The sequence below is a fragment of the Neolamprologus multifasciatus genome, chromosome 8 (genome assembly GCF_963576455.1).
Source record: "Neolamprologus multifasciatus chromosome 8, fNeoMul1.2, whole genome shotgun sequence".
NCBI lineage: Eukaryota > Metazoa > Chordata > Actinopteri > Cichliformes > Cichlidae > Neolamprologus > Neolamprologus multifasciatus.
Window position 1 is genome coordinate 19024774 of NC_140446.1, and position 20098 is coordinate 19044871.

At 42.4% G+C, this 20098-nt stretch overlaps 1 protein-coding gene across 11 annotated transcripts in view; it reads left to right on the top strand.

Annotated features, from left to right (window-relative positions):
* The window catches only part of raraa (retinoic acid receptor, alpha a), a 141513-nt gene that overhangs the window by 61358 nt on the left and 60057 nt on the right, over nucleotides 1-20098 (top strand). For 10 of the 11 annotated variants that reach the window (XM_085171565.1, XM_085171569.1, XM_085171563.1 and 7 more), the window contains one exon: nucleotides 132-970. In XM_085171565.1, the coding sequence (XP_085027691.1) occupies nucleotides 817-970 (154 nt within the window). In that variant the 5' untranslated portion in view covers nucleotides 132-816. The remainder of the gene's footprint in view (nucleotides 1-131; nucleotides 971-20098) is intronic. The other variant, XM_085171571.1, reaches the window with a different exon arrangement.

Consider the following 20098-nt stretch of genomic DNA (forward strand, 5'->3'; position numbering starts at 1 on the left):
TGTCAAAAGAAAAGCACTATTTTGCTCAAACACTTAAGTACAAAGGGAAGTGATCTCTTTACCTTGCCACTGAAGCACTAAATGATCTCCTTTTCTCTCTCTCTCTCTCCTTTTCTTTTTTTTTTTCTTAGACAGAGGCTCTGCAACTGCGAACAGGGGGCCCATTCAGGGAGAAGAGCTTTCTCCTGGCATCATGTGATCTGCACTTTTCCTAGGAGCGCTCTGCAGTTGAAGAGTGGAATGACGTCCCCGTGAAAGCATCACAACCACTAGCACCCCCATCACCGCCATTGCCGCTCCTGACTGTTGCCATCAAAGTGCACCTCTTGACTCAACTTGCCTCCTGCCTTTCTCTGCCTTCATCTTCGAGATAAGGAATGGCCGCGTTACTTCCCAACGCCTCTTGCAAATAAGACCATTTCACAATCCCAGAGAAAGGAAGGATAAAACGCTCCACATTCCTCCTTTATACTTCGGCCCCATTTTTCTTTTTTTTATCTTTTGTGTCCTTAGTAACTCAGCCCTTAACACACACACAGACGCACTCACCCACATACATTCGCTAAACCCAATAGGATTTTGCGGCCATTTTCAGGGCAACCTTGTCAACCTTAAGGAGATATTTTCTTTTTTCTTTTTTTCTTTTTTTGCAAACTTTGCCTGTTGGAATATCTTCTTACCCAGCATCCTTATGGGGGATTAAAATCTTACAGGAATCCATATTGACTCCTGACTGTGGCGCTGTTGCCTCTCAGTGAGGGTTTTTTCTTTACCCCAGTGAGGTCTTTTCGTGACTTGTAGGTGGACTGAGCCATCATGGCTGGGAAGGGCAACCCGGTGCCGGGCCCCCACCTCAACGGCTTCCCCGTGCCCACCTACTCCTACTTTTTCCCCCACATGTTGGGGAGCCTGTCGCCTCCAGCCCTGCCGGGACTGCCTCTCAGTGGATACAGCACCCCCTCACCAGCCAGTAAGTAGAGTTTGAGCAACTTTTCAGTTTTCTCTGCGTTGGTTTGCGTTTTGCATGTGGAAGTGTTTGATGCTCTGGCTGTTGTGCAGGTTTTGAGTGACAGGAGGTATGGAGATTTACTTTCCTTTGTGCGTGTGTCCTGGTTTCTCTGCGCTGCTGTGGCTCACAGTTTCCGGTACAGCTCGCCTGCTGTGTGTATTTGCGTACATACTCGTATGCTGGTTTAAACACTTTCATCTCGTCCTGTTTAGATCATTCTTGTTTGAAAGGTGTGTGTGTATGTGTGTGTGTAAGTGTGTGTTGGTAAACAGACACACACACACCCACATGCCCATGTCGCCTCTAGCGCTGTCCTTAATTTACAAACCCACACACACGCATTGCAACGTCAACATAGATCACAAGGAAATGAGGCAGGACAACCAGAAAGGAGCATTGTTCATTTGGGGAACACACATTTGGCAAGTGTTCCGAAAGTAAATCTCAGAAATACTGCCGCAGACAGCGTTCTTGTTATAACTTCTTTATTCAATCCATCAAAAGCTTCAGAGCGAACTGGCAGTGTTGCTTATTAAAGTTGGACTTGGTGGAAAAAGCACTTGTTCAGAAGTGTTAGTGGTTTATTAATTCAGAAAATGGAATGGGAAATATGGTTAATTGTGAACAGTGGTGAGAAATAGAACTTCTAATGTTGAAGATTTTACATTCTTCATCTTTTTTTTTTTCTCCAATTGTTATGTTATGTTATAGCTGTTTTTTTCCACAGCTTTGGATTCAGTATTTGGACTCAGTCAGGGGGAACAGGGTTGGTGGTTTAGTTAGAGGTTTGTGGGTGTCAGTTATGATAAGATATTTGTGCATGTGTCCATATGTGCGTGCAGGCTTTTCTGGCATTCAGAGGTTTCTCCTTAGTTTCACCACATTATGGTGGTGCTGTGATTGGCACTGATAGGATGAAGGTCCTCCATTCAAATCTGCTGTTATATTATATTGAAAGCTAGTTCTAATTTGGCAATAGGTGTGAATGCCCTCTGATAGACGGGTCCAGGGTTTATCCCATCTCTCACCCTGTGACAGATAAGATAGCCTCTAGTCAAAGATGCTGGCGTATAACTGCAGAAAGAAATTGTTTGTTTTTTTGGGTAAAAATTGGAACGCAAAGGTTAGCAGCGACTGAACTTTCAATATAATGTGAAAGAAGACTGAAAATGAAGATTGAAAAATGATAGAATCAGTCACCATATGTCATTGGGCAGCCATTGTGTCATTTAATCTTTAAGAATACATCACATTTTTCAAAGGTCATCCAAAGAATTTTCTCAGAGCATACTGAAGTATTTCGACCTTCAGTCTAAGACAAATATGCTGAAATAAAACAAAGTACAGGGAGAGCTGGCAGCTTTCAGAGTCTCACAGTGTTGTTGTTCTTCAGTTATGTTAATCTCCAGTAAAGGTTGAAATGACTGCAGCGGTTTGACAGATTTATCATTTATCTTAAGAAAGTCAGATTTATGCACTCTGTACAGTTTGTATACTTGATCTGCAAAGTAACTTGTAACTACAGATCACAACAGAAATAATAACTGAAGCAATGAAGTCGGTCAGTTTGTGTGCATTAGTGTGGACAAAGCTGTCAAACCCTGTGCTCATTCGCACAGGTTCAGAGGGGGTCAGCGTATTGACTTTCTATCTGCTGGAGCTTGTGTTGGCAGTCAGGGTGGAGGGAAGTAAAGAACAGTCCGTGCCCAGCCCAGTCACTCCCACTTCCCCAATACCAGATACCACACCTCACCACATAAACTGGAGCGCTCGTCAGATTCCTCTTTTTTTTTTTTTTTTAAACGCTCTTTGCAAGCGTGCGTGTGTACATTCCTGCATTTCCGTCTATGCACGTCTGCGTGTGTATCCCTTGTCCCAGTGTTTGCCATGTGGGGCGGCAAGATTTCTTCCGTTTTGCCTGGACAAACATTTCCTGTCAGTAAACACTGAAAAGCCAGGGACACCACAGTTTCCTGACGTGCATGAGTACACATTCACACATGCACACACGGACAACATAAACACAATCTTTACCCTTCATGCTGGCTCACTTTCTCTTACTCGTGCTCTGCCTCGCATGTAGATAACTGCAGGCATAATTCACACATGCTCACGCATGGAGCAGCAGAAACGCGCACCTCCTTCACCCCCTTTTTCTCTTTCCTCCTCCTCATCTAGCTCTCTGGCAGATCATTGCTCTCTCCCTTGCTCTTTTTCTTTCTTTTTTCCTTTCCTTCCTTCCTCACCCACGCACACACTCGCGTAGCACACATAAACATCAACAAACACACACACACCAGCTAAGCTCCCATTCAGTACTGAGCACTGAGGAAAGAAGAGGGGTTGCTGAGGAAGACGGAGAGAGTATTTGGAGCTTGAATGCAGGAGGAGAGGAGGGATTTAGAAACTCTTCACCTAAATGCTAATAATTACACGCATGCATGTTTGCACTCATACATGTTTGAGCAAATAATGTGCTTTCCCCCCCTTTTAACTGGAAAGTTGCTTACAGCTGGCCAGATGAATAGCTTTGACCTTGTTAAAATTTTCAAGGTCAAGCTTTGTAGTTGTTAACACAGAGCTCAGTTATGTTTTATAGCTTCATTATGTTCGCAACTGGAATGAACGACAGCTGTAAACAGAATGAAAATCATATCTGATGATTAGCTTGTTTCTAGATCATCCACAGACATGACTTTGGGGTGCAGGGATTTTTTTTATTAGTGCAAATGCTTAGCTGCTGTTCTTATCACCTTTGTGGCAAATAATTTGCATATTTTATAACATTATTATTTGAATCCTCGTGCATTGTTTTCCACACATAGGGTTAGATTGGTCCTTGATTTAAATCAAACACACAAACTGAATTATTAACGTTTGCGACATGCAGTTTACTGCTAATTGTGGTAATATTTAATGCTGAAAGAAAGTATGCTTATTTTCTGCGCTTGGTATTGAAATGGACTGACTGAACCGGCTAGCCCCAGCCTCCTTTCTCATCTTGTTTCCTAACCAAGACATGTCATTCAGTTAACTCTCCAAAGAGGAGCCCTACTGATGGTCTAGACCAATTGCAACATTTATGAACAGCAGGCTGGTGGCAGTTCTAGCTCTGCTCTGGAGACCTTTTTGGAAATGTTCTGCCACTCTATCTACAAACTGCAGCAAGTGAAGTAGATGGTAATCCTTGCAGAAGAGCAAGGATTGTCGTTCAGCTGAAGTTGAAAGATCCTGCAGTTGGTCTTTCTGAGAAACTCACTGGATAAGCAGCTGATTAATATCACTCTGCAATGTTTTGTTTCCCGAAGTATTTATGAGTCAATATTTGTAGAAGAACACAGTGTGACGAGAAGCTGATTGCTACCACCTGTTTGCATCCTTAATGTGTTTTTGGTCCAGAAACACCTGCATTTTTCTTTTTGTTCAATTGCACTCTAATCGCTGATGTAAAAGACCGTCATTAGAAATTCTTGAAATGAATAATGGTGAATAAACAATCATGAATCCAGGACTTGGCATATGGTTTAAAGCGGAAATCATTTACAATCAAAAGCTTTTCGAGTACTTTCGCTTAAAAAAAAAAAAAAAAAAAAAAATCTGTCTTTTCTTTCTGCTTTCCTCCCTCTCTTCACACTCCTCCGCCTCCCCTTCCTCAGAGTCGGACATCACTGAGAAAGGGGAGGCTAACTCTGCCAGTCAGCTCTGGTCTGTTGTGGGTTTTTTTTTTTTTTTAGTAAACCACAACAGGCCAATTATTTGGACCAAGCACAGCAGGAGGGTTAATCTCAGCTTACAGCTCATCTCTCTCTCCCTCTGTCTTCAGATCCTGCCTCCTGGGCTACGTCTTCACATCACATTATCTGAAAATCATCAGGTTAGGTTACGCACTGGAGCAGATCAGTTTCAGATATTGATAATACATTTATAGCCTGCAGCTTTATTAGTTAGCGGAATATTATGACTATGGATTGATCCCAGTCGCGCAACCAGGAACTTGCACGTTGCTGTATTGAACAGTATGTGCTCATTACATGCACGCTCAAACATAGGCACATACAGCACACCTCTCATTAGTGTTTTTGATTAAATTCCTCTCACTGCAGGCCTGTATGAATATGGAAGTATCCGGCATTAACACCTGCAACTATCGATCCCGTCATTATCATTTAAGCCTTCTGCTGTCTGTCACCAAGCTCACTAACACTGTACTATTACATTAGCGCAGTGTTATGAGTGATCATAATGAATGGAGCCAGCTTCCTACCTGCTGCCGCGATGGACTAATTGGCTTTTCCCCACAGAGCTCTCTTGTTTCAGCAGCCACAGTAATTGCTTGGTACAGGAACGTTTCCTAGGATGGCTAACCCGCACCAGCACCATCTCGTTTGACTTATTAGAGGGTGAAATGGCATTTATGAATGTACTTTGGGGCCAGTAGGAGAAATACTAAAGGATATTTTCAGACCTCAAGGAAGGTTGTGTGTGTGTGTGTGTGTGTGTGTGTGTGTGTGTGTGTGTGTTACTCATCCCATTAAGCGGCCCGTTGCGGAATGTACAAACCACGAGCAAATATGGATATGGTAATACTGGGCTGTGTGTGTTGGTTTCTGGGACAGACAGGTGGTTCCTCTCTGCGATGGTGGTCTGCAGGAATCAGAGGGCTGTGTCAGTGCACTCCATGGGTGGCAAACGCACACAAGCACACACTTTTACACACACATAGCTTGTGTGGAAGGGATAAGTGTAATGACAGTGAGAATCACCTTTTCTATCAGGTTACCAGGTGCCGGCTATTTAGCTCCTTCGGATAGACACACACAAAGACTCTTATATAGAAGCAGTACCTCTGGAGAGCTGCTTGTCATTATTGGAAAGTCATTTGAGGGGTGCCAATACTCTGACGGTGGAGACGCGGGCTTATTAAACATGCTGTGTAAAACACATCCAGCATGTCAGCAAAGCACTTGTTCACCCCAGCTTAATGACCTTGTTAATTAACTGCTCAACACTTGGAGGTTGAAAAATGAGCACAAGGACTATCCTATTCTTAAGTTTTCAAAGAAGCAATAGTCTCTGAAGGTACTCTGGGAGTAGTTAGACTAATTCAGCGGGCTTTATGGGTTATTAATATTACATTTAAAAAAAAGCCATTTTCACTTTGCTTTTGTTGAGTAACAACACATTTAATGTATAACAAACTTTGTGCTACCTTGTAACATATGATAAATTAGTGATAAATGGCAACTAAATATAGGTTCAATGGGGCGTTATAGGCCTATCCTAGTATCAAGGGCATGCACAAGATCAAAAATATCAATGGCTTTTATTGGAAGCTGCCATAATCTACTACTGATGTTTCTGTATATGATCGTGTGTTAGGGAATTCACCAAATGAGAGTGGGCTCCTTATTGTGTATCAAAATGAGCTTCTGGGCTTTGTTCATTAGGATTGCAAGGACAGGAGTGCAACAAAAGAGTGTCCAGTTTAGGAGGGAAATAAAGGGCAAAAAGGAGCAAGGGGAGTTTGTTTTGTTTTATTTTTGTCTAAAAAGGAAAAATATGAAAGGCAGGAAATCAGAGTGTTGCTAGCTTGCACGTGTGCTAGGAGTAAGAGCCACAGGCACACATACTCTGGTTTTGGCAGCAACCTTGTCTTGTGCAATCATCGTGCACCAGAAAACCTGCAAGTTTAGCCAACGGGTGCCCACTAGGAAACCCATCACCCTCGCTGTTAGTGCGCTTGCCTTTCCATGTGTTCGTCCTTCCTCGCTACTCCCCCCTTTGTTCTTTTTTTTTCTGGCTCCTGCTCGTCGTCTTTCAAACCCCTCTTCAACATTTCTCTCCCCTCCTTCCATTACACCTTTCTGCACTCCCTTTTCTTTCTTCATACCTGCACTCCACCCTCCACTTCATTCACCACATTTTTACTCCTATCCCCCTTTCTTCCCACCCTCCTTTTCTCCACCTTAGGACTTGACAGAGCTATCATTACCATGCCACCTATTTACTCGCAGGCTGTTATTTTCCATTTGCTTTGAGGGGACCTGGGGCCAAATCCCTGCCCACAATACTTGATCCTAACCACAGGATTTATCCCCGAGTGGCTTGGCAAGTGCGGTCCACTCCCCAAGCTCCCTCCTTCTTTTTATTTTCTTGTCCTCTCTCCTTCCTTTTTCTTTTGCTTGCTCTCTTATTCTGTCTTTCTTTCTACAGGTTTTTCTCTTCCACGGTTGCTTATGCAAATACAGGCCCTTCTTTTCAAAGAGCTGTCTACCAGTAATCCGATGGATGGCTCCATTTTCCCAGTGCTGCACACACACACAAACATACACATGGATTGCATGCAGTGTTAGGATACAAGGACACATGCTATCTCTCATAAACATTCGCTCCAGTTGCCGCATTCATGCACTCATGCATGCAGATCCATATACGCATACATTGACACAAGCAGGAAGAACCCCCCTCCTCTGCAGCACGAGTGTTATATTTTGAGTAGCTGTAGTAGGGCCATAACAACTTCAAAACCAGCAGGCTGTCGCCAGCAGCCATGCAGCACTCAGTTGGGTAAACACTGGCATAATCTAAATCTCTCTGTGATGCTTTAGTGCAAGGATCTTTATTTCTGCTCTCTTCAAAGGCCCCTGAAGGAAGTCAAGACAAGGGTAAAGAGATAAGAAGTCCCTCTTTTTTCCCCTCCCTCCTTTTTCTCTCTATTCTTCTATCCTTTCCCTCAACCTACTCTTTCAATGACCCCCTTCTCTTTCCTTTTATCTCTCCTCCCCACCCTTTCCACACATGCGCACACATATATCTCTATCTTCTTATGCCCTTTTTGAAAAACGCATAGCGCACAGCCATAATTCACACTGCTGCATACATTCAAATGTCAACGACTCTCTCTCACAGGCATCATTCCTCTATTGTCCTTTCATAAGCGGTAGGAATGACGGCATCTGTAAAATATAGGACAGTTACCTAATAGAGGAGACGAGAGAGGGAAGAAAAAGAGAGTGGCAAGGAAAGGTGGCGAGAGGTTGTGCAGGTCTGCCCCGCACCGCTCAGAAAGTGATTGAATTATCAAGCAGGGCTTTTGCTTGTTGTCCAAGAGGGTTTCAGAGGGGAAAGCCCTTTTCTCAGCGGCTAATGCGCTTTTTCAGCCTGGCACAATGGCTAACTGTGTTGTGGAGAGGGGCTAAGAGAGCTCTGTTCGGCCAGAGCTCATGGGGCCACCAGCTCTCTCTTGGCACTTCTCTAAGGGGCCTCTGGCCACACTTAACCTCATGGCTGTCTGCTAGCATTAACACATAACCTCCTCAGAGTGGAAAGATAATGCACTTGTGACAACATTAGCACATTACAGTCCTAAGTGTACCACGGGTTGGCTAATGCAGAATGAATTGTGCTGTCTTTAGATACTCATTAGCATTCCAGAGGTTTGTGGAAACGCATGCTTAATGATCTCTCGACCTTCCGTGTCCTCCTGGGGTGCCAGCAGCTTGTTTTTCCAGTTATGTCCTTTTTAAAAAATGACTTTGACTTATAGATTGCAACCCCTTTTCTGGAGTCAGATACTGGAATAGGAACGCAAGGTAAAAGTTGTCTGCAGCTCTTTTTTTTTTTTTTAAAACAGAGAACATTATGACCTGGTGTCATTTCTAATAGTAACAATAAATCACAGGTTATATGTTATTAAAATTAAATTGCACAGTACCTTTTACAGTGTTTACCACATACCACACCCCGTGTCTTTAAGCCCTGTGTTAGGAAAAGAAGCAGATATTCAGGACTGTAATTATTGCTGGTGTATAGAGGGGAAAGAAACACAAGCATATGTGCTCCAGACGGGATTAAAATCAGCGATCAGCACATGCAATATTAAACAAATCTCTCTTACAGAAATAAATTCCAGCTGCATGAGGCACAGATGTTGGGTGTGAATTCATAAATCCTTCGGGGTCTGCAGGTTATCCAGTAAAATTAAAGGCTGTCTTATATTTGAACATAATCAGAAATAAAATTTGGCCCTTTTTGTTCCCCCTGTTTGCATCGTTGAACTCACAGCTGAGGAGTGCTTCTTCTTTTGAATATGATATTAAATCAAATTCTTTAAGTTAGTTTAACAATCTTTTTTTTTTTTACTGATCAAGCAATTTATATCTAATTCAAACAGAAGATGTTCAGTCACACAGATATTTAAGCGTCGTCTAACCCAACGAATGGGTTTATATTGTAACTCGTTATATAAGACAGTGCAAATTACTTATAAACCTGTAAATGATGGTGTGATGGGCCATACATTTTTGTGCTGCTCCATTTTTCGTTCTCATTTTCCTTTTACCTCTCGCTCTTTTGCCTTCATTTCTCTCTCTGATCTCTCTTTTCATTCCCTGCGTCGTTTTCTTTTCATCCGTAGAAAACAGCTGTTCAGCAGGTAGCCTGTGATTAGTGCTACGGGGCACCTGAAACTTGCCCTGGCGTTTGACAGCCCTTTCAGGCCTCACACTCCTTTTATCATCGTGGTCCAGTCTTCCTTCATTTCACAGAGACATTATGCGAGTGCGCTAAGCGGACAGAGAGGATGTGATTAGTGGCACCGCTTTGAAATGGCCTTCTAAACAACTGGTGTGCATTATGCCTTGATTAGTCCCTTAATTTGATCTCATGCAACAAACAGATGTTCGCTCAGTCTCACAGTCATACCAGCCACAAAATTGTCTGCCAGGATTGTAACAGAAGCCTGTTTTGCACAATAACTCTCACTGCCATAACCTAATTATTCTGAGCAATGCCACAAAACATGAACCGGCAACTATAAAACATGCAACACAGGGACACCAGTCAACCTGACATGCAGATCACTGAGTGGATTAGACTGTGCAGGGTTTTCAGTGTAGTTTGATTTGATGGACTTCCACAGCAGTCACAATGATCAATTATTGCCAAGATAAAAATATCAGGTATCAGTTTGGATGGATTGTAGCACTTCTTTTTCTTTTAATCTTCTAATTCTTGCAAACAGGGATGTTTGGTGGTACGCGGTTTTATGGATCTTGTCTCTTTTAGTTGTTTAAGCTTACACAATACACATTTTGACCAAGCACCAACACCACAAAATTGCACAAAAGCAGCAAAGTCTTTTAATCAGCTGCTTGGTTTGTGTATACTGTGTGCTTAAGAAAAATCTGAAACAGAGAAACTATGTCCCACAGCAATGCAATCAGGGAAGATTATGGTTTGTCATCTGAAATACTCATCTGAGCATTAGGAGATGCCAAGCAGGCTGTAGTTCAACAGTGATCAGCCTGTTTTATGTTTGTAGAAGTGTTTTTGTCTCATCACACAGCGGTTGGTCATGTGTTCACAAGTAAAACACTTTCCACCTGCCTTAAAGCATATGATGTGGTGTAAAGATAGAAGCAAAGATACAAAGAAACTTTTAGTAAACACTTAATTTTCATCCACCGTATAACTCACTTCTCCCTTCGGAATCTACTTTAAAATCCAATTATTAACATATAAATCTCCACACGGACAAGCCCTCGCTTATAAAGCAGAGATTCTGAGACGTCATCACTGCAGCCGGCTTCTCTGATCTTCTAACCAGGGTCTTCAAAATGTCCCAGAGGCAATCATGCTTTTGAAGCTATAGCACCCAAACTTTGGTATGGCCTTCCCCGGCCTGTGAGATCTCTGATTTGTTTTAACGACTGCCGAAAACACATTAAGCTATTATAGGTTAGCTTAACTCTTTATCTTCTCCCCTGTGTTTTGGGCCGTAGTTTACAACCATTTGCTTGTAAAGAATCATCTTGCGTGTTCAAACATGTACAAGTATACATTTTCAAACATACGGACACATAAATAACAACATAATTTGTGGCTATATTCATATTCTGAAGTTGTAACTCTGTTTTCAAAAGTCCTATACAAATAATAATTTTTAATTCTATTGATGTGTAATTGGCTAATATGATATATCAGCTTGTGTTTGTAGCATATGTCTTATAAAAAACATTTTAGGATGTGTTAGATCTATAAAGTACAAATTTAAAGTTATGGATATTCCACTTTATGCATTCTTCTTTTGGCCTGTGTTGGTCATCGTCTGCAGGATCACAACAAAGAGAAATAAATTCAAGACAAAAACACTATGATCCTTCACATATGATTTATCCATTCAGTATCAACTATGAATATCTAAAGCAGCACTTTTTAAAGAGAGGGGGCATTGGTGATTACTCAAAGAGAAAGATTTAGAGTGACACTATATACCTGGAGCCCAAGACCTTGCTCTTTGACCTGAAGATGCCTCTAATAGATTCTTTGAAAGAAAGCTCGAGGGCTAAAGAGAAAGATGGTTAGAGGGAGAGAGCGAATGCAGGCATCTTAAATCACAGCAGGCCCAGACTTCACCAAGAATCAGGAGCAGATTCACGCTTTCCACAGATGACCACCGACTCTTTCACATACCTCCAGCAATATACAGGTGGTGCACGATCTGCAATGAGAAAGTATCCCCATGTAGACAAACGTTTAGCTTCCTCATTCTCCAAACCCCTATAAACTGAGCTGTTGTGTTTCAGTTTCTCAGACGCCTGTACAGCGGTGTAGTTGCAGTTTTAGTTACGTCAGCTGTTTATGAACTTGTGATTGGAATGTAGGTATGATTCTGTTTACTGTAAACACGGAGAAAGCCTGAAACGGAGAGATCAGGTTGTGCCACAGATGGGTTTTTGCTGATTCAATATTTACTCATCAAACAGAACTATTTCCTGTAAGCACTTCATGTCAGGCCAAACTCACTCTCTCTCTCAGCACCACCTCTCGCTTTATCTCCTTTTCTCCCCCCCTACCCTTGGAGCTGGCTTTCATGTCGCTCCCTTTCATCGTTGTAAACTTTTGCGGGATTTGTTTGTCCGTCTTTCCCAGCGTCGTCTTTCTCAAGCATCAGATTCCTTTTCTCCTTTTTTCCCCCTGACTGTTGCAAACCTTTCACAGCAACTGTCTTTAAAGAAAAAAAAAATAGGACATGCTAATCAAGCCGTGTACACAGAGAGTACACAGTGAGTGAGCTGGTTTGACCTGAGGAATTATGTTGCTTTAAATAATACACTAACTGATGTTCCCACGGGCGTGTGCAAGACAAGTGAGTGTGTTTTAGCATTTGATTAAGTCCGGGAAACGTCCACACCTTTTCTTAATTTTGTGTGTTTGAGTTTGCCTTTCTTTTGTCCCCGTGGGCTTGGCCACTCGTACATGAATGGCGCAAAGACAGCAAGTATTTGAACATCTTTCTGAAGTGCATTAGCCCTGACAGATGTGCCGTCAAAGCCGGAGTCTCTTTAAAACCTTTTGAAAAATAGCCTTTATGTCAAAAGCAGATCGCTTGGACTTAAAGTACACATGGAAAGTAGTGGCGGAGCTTCGGGGGGGAGGAGGTTTTCAGGGCGATATTTTTAAGTCTTTATCGTGAAGGTAGTCGTCTGTCTGTCGACACATTTGGCGTGGCTGTTTGAACTGTGTGCCCAGGAGCTGACGTAGTTTTCCCCTGTGTCACCTTTACGTGCACATCTGTCCATTTCTTACTTTACTTCCCACCCGAGATTTGCACATTTGGGCCATTCTACTGGAGCCTAATAGACTTCTCCTAAATGGGCCGCGAACAGGAATATTCGTTGAGATGTCTGAATTACTCACAGACCTCTTCCCCCATATTTTTCTTCCTTTTTTTTCTGGTTATGTAACATGCTAATCAGTGACATTTAGAGACGCTGGTAGGTAGATTTGTTACTTATGGTCTAAATTAGGGTAGCAGTCTCCCTCATCTTCATCTTTTACAAGTGTTTGCTTTTGTAGGAATTTGCTTGTGTTTCTAACATTTTGGCTCCTTCATTGGACGCCTTTTGTCAGGACTACTTCAAGTGTTGTGTTACAGGACTTTGAGAAAGGCAATGGATACACACAGACACACAAACACACACACAGAAAGGAAAGAGGGAATTTCACTCCTCCTCTCACAGACTTCAAAGCTAGCTGCCCCTTGAGAAACTTCAAACGCCGTGGGGGCCATTAAAAGACAAAAATTATTTTCTGTAAGGTCGTGATTTATTTGATTGAAAAATGAAACCACTAACCCAAAAGACATTATTTTTTCCTTTCCAGGGCCTGCTTTACCAGGCCCAACCTAAATTGCTACCAGGTGGGAATCCTCTTAACAGCAGAAACGCTCAACCCGAAGAGCCCAGGCTTTCTTGCTTTCTCTTGTCTCCCAGCCTCCACTTTTTCTCCATATCTCATTTTGTGCCTGCCTCTGTCTGTCCCCTTCTCCATTTTTCTTCATTAACGCCAAGCTGATTAAATACACACACACACACACACACACACACACACACACACACACACACACACACACACACACACACACACTCCAACATGTCTGACTTTATGCTGTTATATTTCTTGTGGTGTAAGTGAAGGCTTAGCCCCGAGCACTAGAAAACAGCACTTCGCGACTATCAGTCATTGAAGAAAAGATAAGAGGTGGAGAAGGAGCCCAGCAAGTCTGGGAGAGATGGAGCAGTGGTGAAATTTAAGCATGTGAAAGAGTGATGGAGTTGAAAGAAGGGTGAAAATATAGGTGAAAAGTTGGATGGAATGAATTAAGGAAGTGGGGGTGTTTGTATAAAATAACGATGAGGACCAACAAAGGTGAGAACGTTGTGAATGATAGATGCAAATTTAAAAAACAGGTAGATGAGATAAAATGTGAAATATTGTCCTTGGTCTTTGTGCAGTAAATTTGCAGTGTTGCATGCCACTGGAAGTTTTTATTCAAACTCAAATGTAGTCGTACAGCTCGTGCGTCTCCTGGTGCTCATAGATAAATACATCGTTGTGTTCGAACACAAGTGCTTGAGGGTTACTTTCAGAGTCATGTCCTTCTTTCTTCATGATTCCTTTCATTTTGACCAAATTCCAGATTCTAGACGATCTGAAGCATCCCCACAACATAATACTCCCACCACCATGGTTCACTCTGGGGACAGTGTTCTTTGAGTCGTACAGCTCTCCCTTCTTTCTCCAAACGTCTTTGAGGTCAAAGAGGTCTAGTTTTCTCTCATCTGAACAAATGACAGGCTTCCACTATGCATCTTTCTCCAAGTTGTCCTTAGCATACTTCAATCTAGCTTGAAGGTATCTCTTCTGCAAAAGCTGAGGAGGGGTTTTTTTTGGTCTGCAACCTCGCAGTCCACCCCTGCAGGGTTCTAATGATTGTCTTCTTTGAGACTACAATTCCCGACTTGGCTAAGTCATTCACTGGTGTCTTGGAGGTTGTTCTGGGGTCTTTAGACACGGCTCTCACTAGTTTTCTTTCCAGAGTCTTTGAAAATTTTCACTTCCTACCTCTGCCAGGCTTGTTCTGTACTGTGTGGCTCTCTTTGAATTTCTTGATGAAGTGACAGCTCAAACCCTTGCTGAAGTTTTTATGCTGTGTGTAAATTGGCAGGTAGCCCTCAGTTTTAACTTTAGCATTACGACCTTAAAGCAGATCATTGCACAACAGTGGTTTGTGCTATGGCTCAGGAGAAAGGTCAGTTTCTCAGGGGGCTAATAATATTATATGTAATGTTTTTTTCTGAAATAATCCTTTTAATAATTTATGCTTTCTAAAGAAAACTAATATGTCACATTTCATAGTGAGGCTAATACTTGTGTCCTCATCTGCATAGTTGAAGTGTCTTACTATGTTCTGTATGATGTCAGTGAGAGCGGTTATCCTTAATATAGTGTGAGGTGTACAGGTCTGATTGGGAGTCCCACCCACCTGCTGTTTAACCAGCCCTTAAAAACAAGAATGGCTTTTAAAGTTGAGGAGCTAAAATGACTTGTTTTTAGGCAGTGATCTTAGCAGCTGTAACCAGGCTGTACCATTGGATATCGGCTCAATAAATTTATCTTACTAGTAGATTTTGAGGAAATGCACACTAATCTCAGTGCAAGTGTGATGCGTAAGTGCATCACACTTGCACGTACTAAATGCATCAGGCTCTTGCCGCAGACGGAAGGGGTGAGAGTTCTTGTTTTCTTTGCGAGGCAGTTGGGGTTTGTGATTTAGTGAATTTTGGTCTTAGCTTTGTTTATGTGCGTGTGTTTGTGTGAGAAACATAAAAGGCAAAAAATGTGTTTTTCTCACAGGCTGCCATTTTCACAAGCTGTCTTGTGGCTTGAGCGTTTTGGCCGCTCAGCACATGAATCACTCATTTCGAGTATGCCTGTGTGTTGCTGAGCGTGTTTCATCCTTCCATGTGGACGTTCCCACTGTTTATGAGTGCATTTGTGTGTTCCTGTGTGTGTGTGTGTGTGTGTGTGTGTGTGTGTGTGTGTGTGTGTGTGTGTGTACGTCACTGATGAAATTGCATCTCCTCCTCCAACCCCCACCTCCTCTTCTTCTCCCTCTTCCTAATGTTATCTCACTTCCTCTGGGCCTCTGACAAACCCACCAAACAGGGAGAAAATAGAGCGCTTTATTGGGACGCCTGTCAGGACTCCCCCTGGATTTATGGCCAACAGACAGCGTTTATCACTCAGCCGAGAGAGGCAGAGTAAAAAGAGCTGGGGGGGAAGAAGCGGGGAGAGAAAAGAAAAACAGGGTAGAGAAACACTGTGATCCTGTCCGCTATTTGCATACAGAACCACTCCGACTGACTGGAACCGTTTCTGGAAAAGGGATCATTAAATGATTATGCTGTTAACATCTTGAACACATTCACAGGGCAAAGCAGAGCCACTGAAGATGTTTGTTGAATTTATTATGTAAACTGTTCAAGACTGTTGAAAACTAATTGCACATTTTTGCATGTTAGCAAAGGGCAAAGCCAGTGGAGTAAACATGATTTCTGTTGTGTTGATTGATCAACAGCGGATGGTGACAAGGTGCTAAAAGGTAGCGCAGACATGAATGTTTTTGCGTGTAATTAGCATCTGAAGGCTCTTATTATTGCATCAGAACGCCCGGGGAGACTTTTGCGATTGCATTTTCTTGCTGTTTTAAGTGTTGACTGTGTGTTTACATCTGCAGTTAGGAGTGTCCTTGTGTTGGAGCCCTCCAGGACAACATAGCGGAACACATTATGTGCTCTTTTATTTTTCCTTCCTCACAGTCTTATTGTTTTATTATTGTGACAGCTTTTAACCCTTTAGTTCTGCACTGTTAGAGAGATAAAGTTAGAAACTTGTCCTCTGTTCTGAATCACTGTTAAATTCAGGATGTAGACATAAACTTGGCTTTTGATGGGGAAAGTATAATGCCAGTAGAAGAATAGCTGTTAAATTCACTGGTCAATTTGTTCAATATGCTCTCAAGTCATTGGTCTGGGAAGCATTGGTGTAACCTATGAGGAGAAAACTGCCAAATCCATGGGAAAACATCCATCCAATAATAGAAACTGCTTGAACTGACACATTAAACCACTACTATTAACAGACATGTACTCAGAGCAATGTTGAGGTATCCCAACAAAGACACGCATGGGATTTTTCTTTTAGTGTTTATGCATGAACATAGGGCGGACAACGCAATCAAAGCAATTCCACAGTGATTATACTGAAGAAACATGAACAGGTAGAAACAAAGCCTGCAAGCTTGACTGCTCATCAGTTTGTTACCTGCTGAAGTTCAGGGTCTGGCAGCAGCTTTAATGTTACTTTGGGTTGTTGGCTAGCTTTGCGTTAGCGTGCTGTCTGTGCAGATGCGTGCAAAGAGCCAAAGTTGTGTTTGTAGTATAATGCAGTCGTTTCTGTCCTGGATGCACTTTACCATTGCACATTTATCTCTTTGGGTAATAAAAGTCGAAGTAATTTCCATTCTTCGCTGTAGATGACTCACGCCATTTGCCTTCTCCCACACATGAACTGAAGTTGGCTGACTGTAGCGCAAGAATAACTAAAGAACCTTTGTAACACAAGTAACGACGTAATTAGAACTAATGTAATTACTGAAATTAGAATAATAAAGGGTTATATTACTGCGTTACAGAAAAATGTAGGGCGATTACAGTAGAGTATAGTAACACTAATTCTGGGTCCTCTACAAACTAATTGACAGCAGGTCAAAGCAGTCACTGATGTGGCTGCATTTTGTTAAAATATAATATAAACCTACATAATCAATCAAGTGGGGACAACTTGTAAGTTGCACACTCTTACAACTTGTAAGAGTGTGCAACTTGTAACGTGTGGTGAGGCTGGAGAAGAGTTAGGAAAGTGTGGATAGGTTACCTGACTTGGGCTTTGTGATAACTTGTCAGCTCACAAAGCTGTTGGACGCATGAATGGGAACATCTGCACTGGTGCTCTTTAGTTAAAAATAAACCATATGATGTCAGGTCTCACATCACTGCACTGACGAGTCAGAAGTGGTGAGGAACTCCTTCAGTGTCTGTGCACAGTTCTTCACTTTAGTTCAACTCAACAAAACAAGAACAAGGGAAGCAAAGCTGTGGTCTTTTTTACAGAGCTGAATTCTCAGAGAGTGAGGGAGAGACCACTAAAAAGACACAAAACAAAGCAACCAATGATGGATCCAGTTTGCTGTGTCTGATTGAAGTAATCCAGAGATTATGTGCATATTTTTCCTAGTGCCAGGTCGAGCAGTTGGAAAATGGATAAAATAATGGATTTATTTTCTTTGTTAGACACCAAATGCTAAAATTTTTGTTCATCCAGTTTGTTCTGTTGCAGAAACAAAGCAGGTGTGGAAGGATGGTGCGCTGTCATAAGAACAAACCCGTCTTGACAGGAAGTACAGTCTGTACTCTACATTACAATATTCTCGCTCACTTTTAAGTCTTTGTTGAAGAGCAGCACAAACACTCAGTTAACAAGACTAAATTGTTTTTCTTGCAGTAAACACAAAGTTTTTACTATGCTACATGGAACTTGCTACATGACGGTAAACCTAACAGTGCATAGTGGTTCGCACATGAGCACATACAGGTGTACCTAGGGATGGGTATCGAAACCCGGTTCTTGTTGAGAACCGGTTCCCACTGTTTCAATTCCTTGGAATTGTTTGCCATTTTTGCAAACGATTCCCTTATCGATTCCAGTCGCCCCGTTTGACGTCACCACGTTGCGGAGCGTCGCTTACCTGGCAGGAAACACGGCTCAAATGCTCAAAAGTTTGGTTATACTTTACGAGAACGGATGACAACAGGGCAACTTGCAATACTTGCAAAGTAGAGATTTAATTTAAGGGAGGAAACGCTACGAATATGCAAAAGCATTTGCTCCCAAAACACACGATAACCTTAAATGAATGTCGTGTTTTTAATTCCGCTCCGGACTCGTGAATCTCAACCCAGCAGCAGCGGTAACGTTTGCACGTCCTCTCCCGTTAATGCGGCAGGTAAATAATCAACTAACAGTGCATATTATGTTAGCGCGATCTGCCTTATTACAAAACCTGCCATTACTGTGCATTTAGGTGACCATGATGAGAGAGAGAGAGAGTCTGGCTGGTTCAGATGCTGGCAGTTCTCACTGCAGTCTACCGGTAGCGTCTCCTTTCAGGCCAGGATAGACGAATGTCACCAAGCAGTGACTAAGTTTGTTGTAAAAGGCTTGCACCCATTTGCCACAGCAGATGCCCCAATTTTCGTTAAGTGAATGTGTTTAATTGTAGGCAGGGACATTACTGGATATTCTTGTGTAATTGCTACAGAATAATTTATGTTATACTTTGTTATTGCTACAGCAGAATATTTATTTTATTATTTTACATTTACAATTGTCTTTCCTAGGGACCCTGTGACACCCCATTGAAGAGCCGTAGGCTGTGAATCTCTTATGATCTCACTGTTGGGTTTGTAAGGCCATGTTACTCCTAAATTTCTATCTTGTTCAAAGAGAAGATATAAAACAAAGTTCTAAGCTAATCGACCTTAGTGTTCTCCTTTTTAAAAGATAAGAATCGATAAAGAATCGAACGGTTAAACAGAATTGAAAATGGAATCTGAATCGTGAAAATCTTATCAATACCCATCCCTAGGTGTACCTGTCATTCTTGTACATGCTAAGTAGCATACAGTGGAGACGCACGTCAGTCCACACCTACACAGGGGTGCAACATAATGATGCCATTACAGTGATATTGTCGACAAACTGAGGCATGATTGGCAGAATGTATTTATAGAGAAATCTCAGGAGAAAGTTTGCAGCCCTTAATCATCTGCCTCCCTCGAAATTCTCTCACCATCGTCTGTCTCTGTCTGCTGAGAGGATGAATTAGGGTTGACAAAGCCTCTGTACAGGCTTTTAGTGAAGGGGAAAGAAAAGGGAGGGAGGGGGAGAAGTGGGTTAACGGAGTCATTAACACATGATGATTTAAGTGGTTTGATTTAGTGCCGTGCTACATTTTTCTGGCATCTTGGGCTATCCTCCTGTGGATTGGAGGGGAAAGAATTTTCTTTTCCCTTGCAACATCCTTCCTGCCCCCCAGGAGTTCCCCTCAGTGTGCTGCTATGCAGCCTTCTCCTCTTCCTTTTCTAACACGGCTCCTCCTCTTTTATCATCTTCCTTCCACCTTCAATCCAGCCTCTCACTTTCTTTCTCTCATTTTCTCTCTTTCGCCTATCTCCTCCCCAGCGTCCGTGTGTATTAAGATTTAATGCCCCAAAAAAGCTTTCTGTGTCAGCCCACTGAGAGTGTCAGCAGGGGCGCTCTGTTCCCCCTTCTGTTTCTGCTGTGAGAATGGCTCTCAGAGCTGCTTAGACACAGGCATTCACTCATGGGGTGCTTGTGTTTTTGGCGCAAAAATACTCACTCTCAGACATGCGCTCATGTGGTCTCACTTAAGACTTTTATCACACACACTGGCCCTTAGATGGGTGCCACATCTGGTCCAATTGGTTTGCATCTCATCCCAGCCTAGAAGGCACTGTAGGAGTGTCAGATGTGTGTGTGTGTGTGTGTGTGTGTGCGTGTGTCAGGCCACATACTGTCCTACCAATCACATTTCACCAATCCAGTGGTCCCTCTTTTCATGAAGGCGGGGTCTGACCTGCCTGGCCATTCAGAATTGGATTA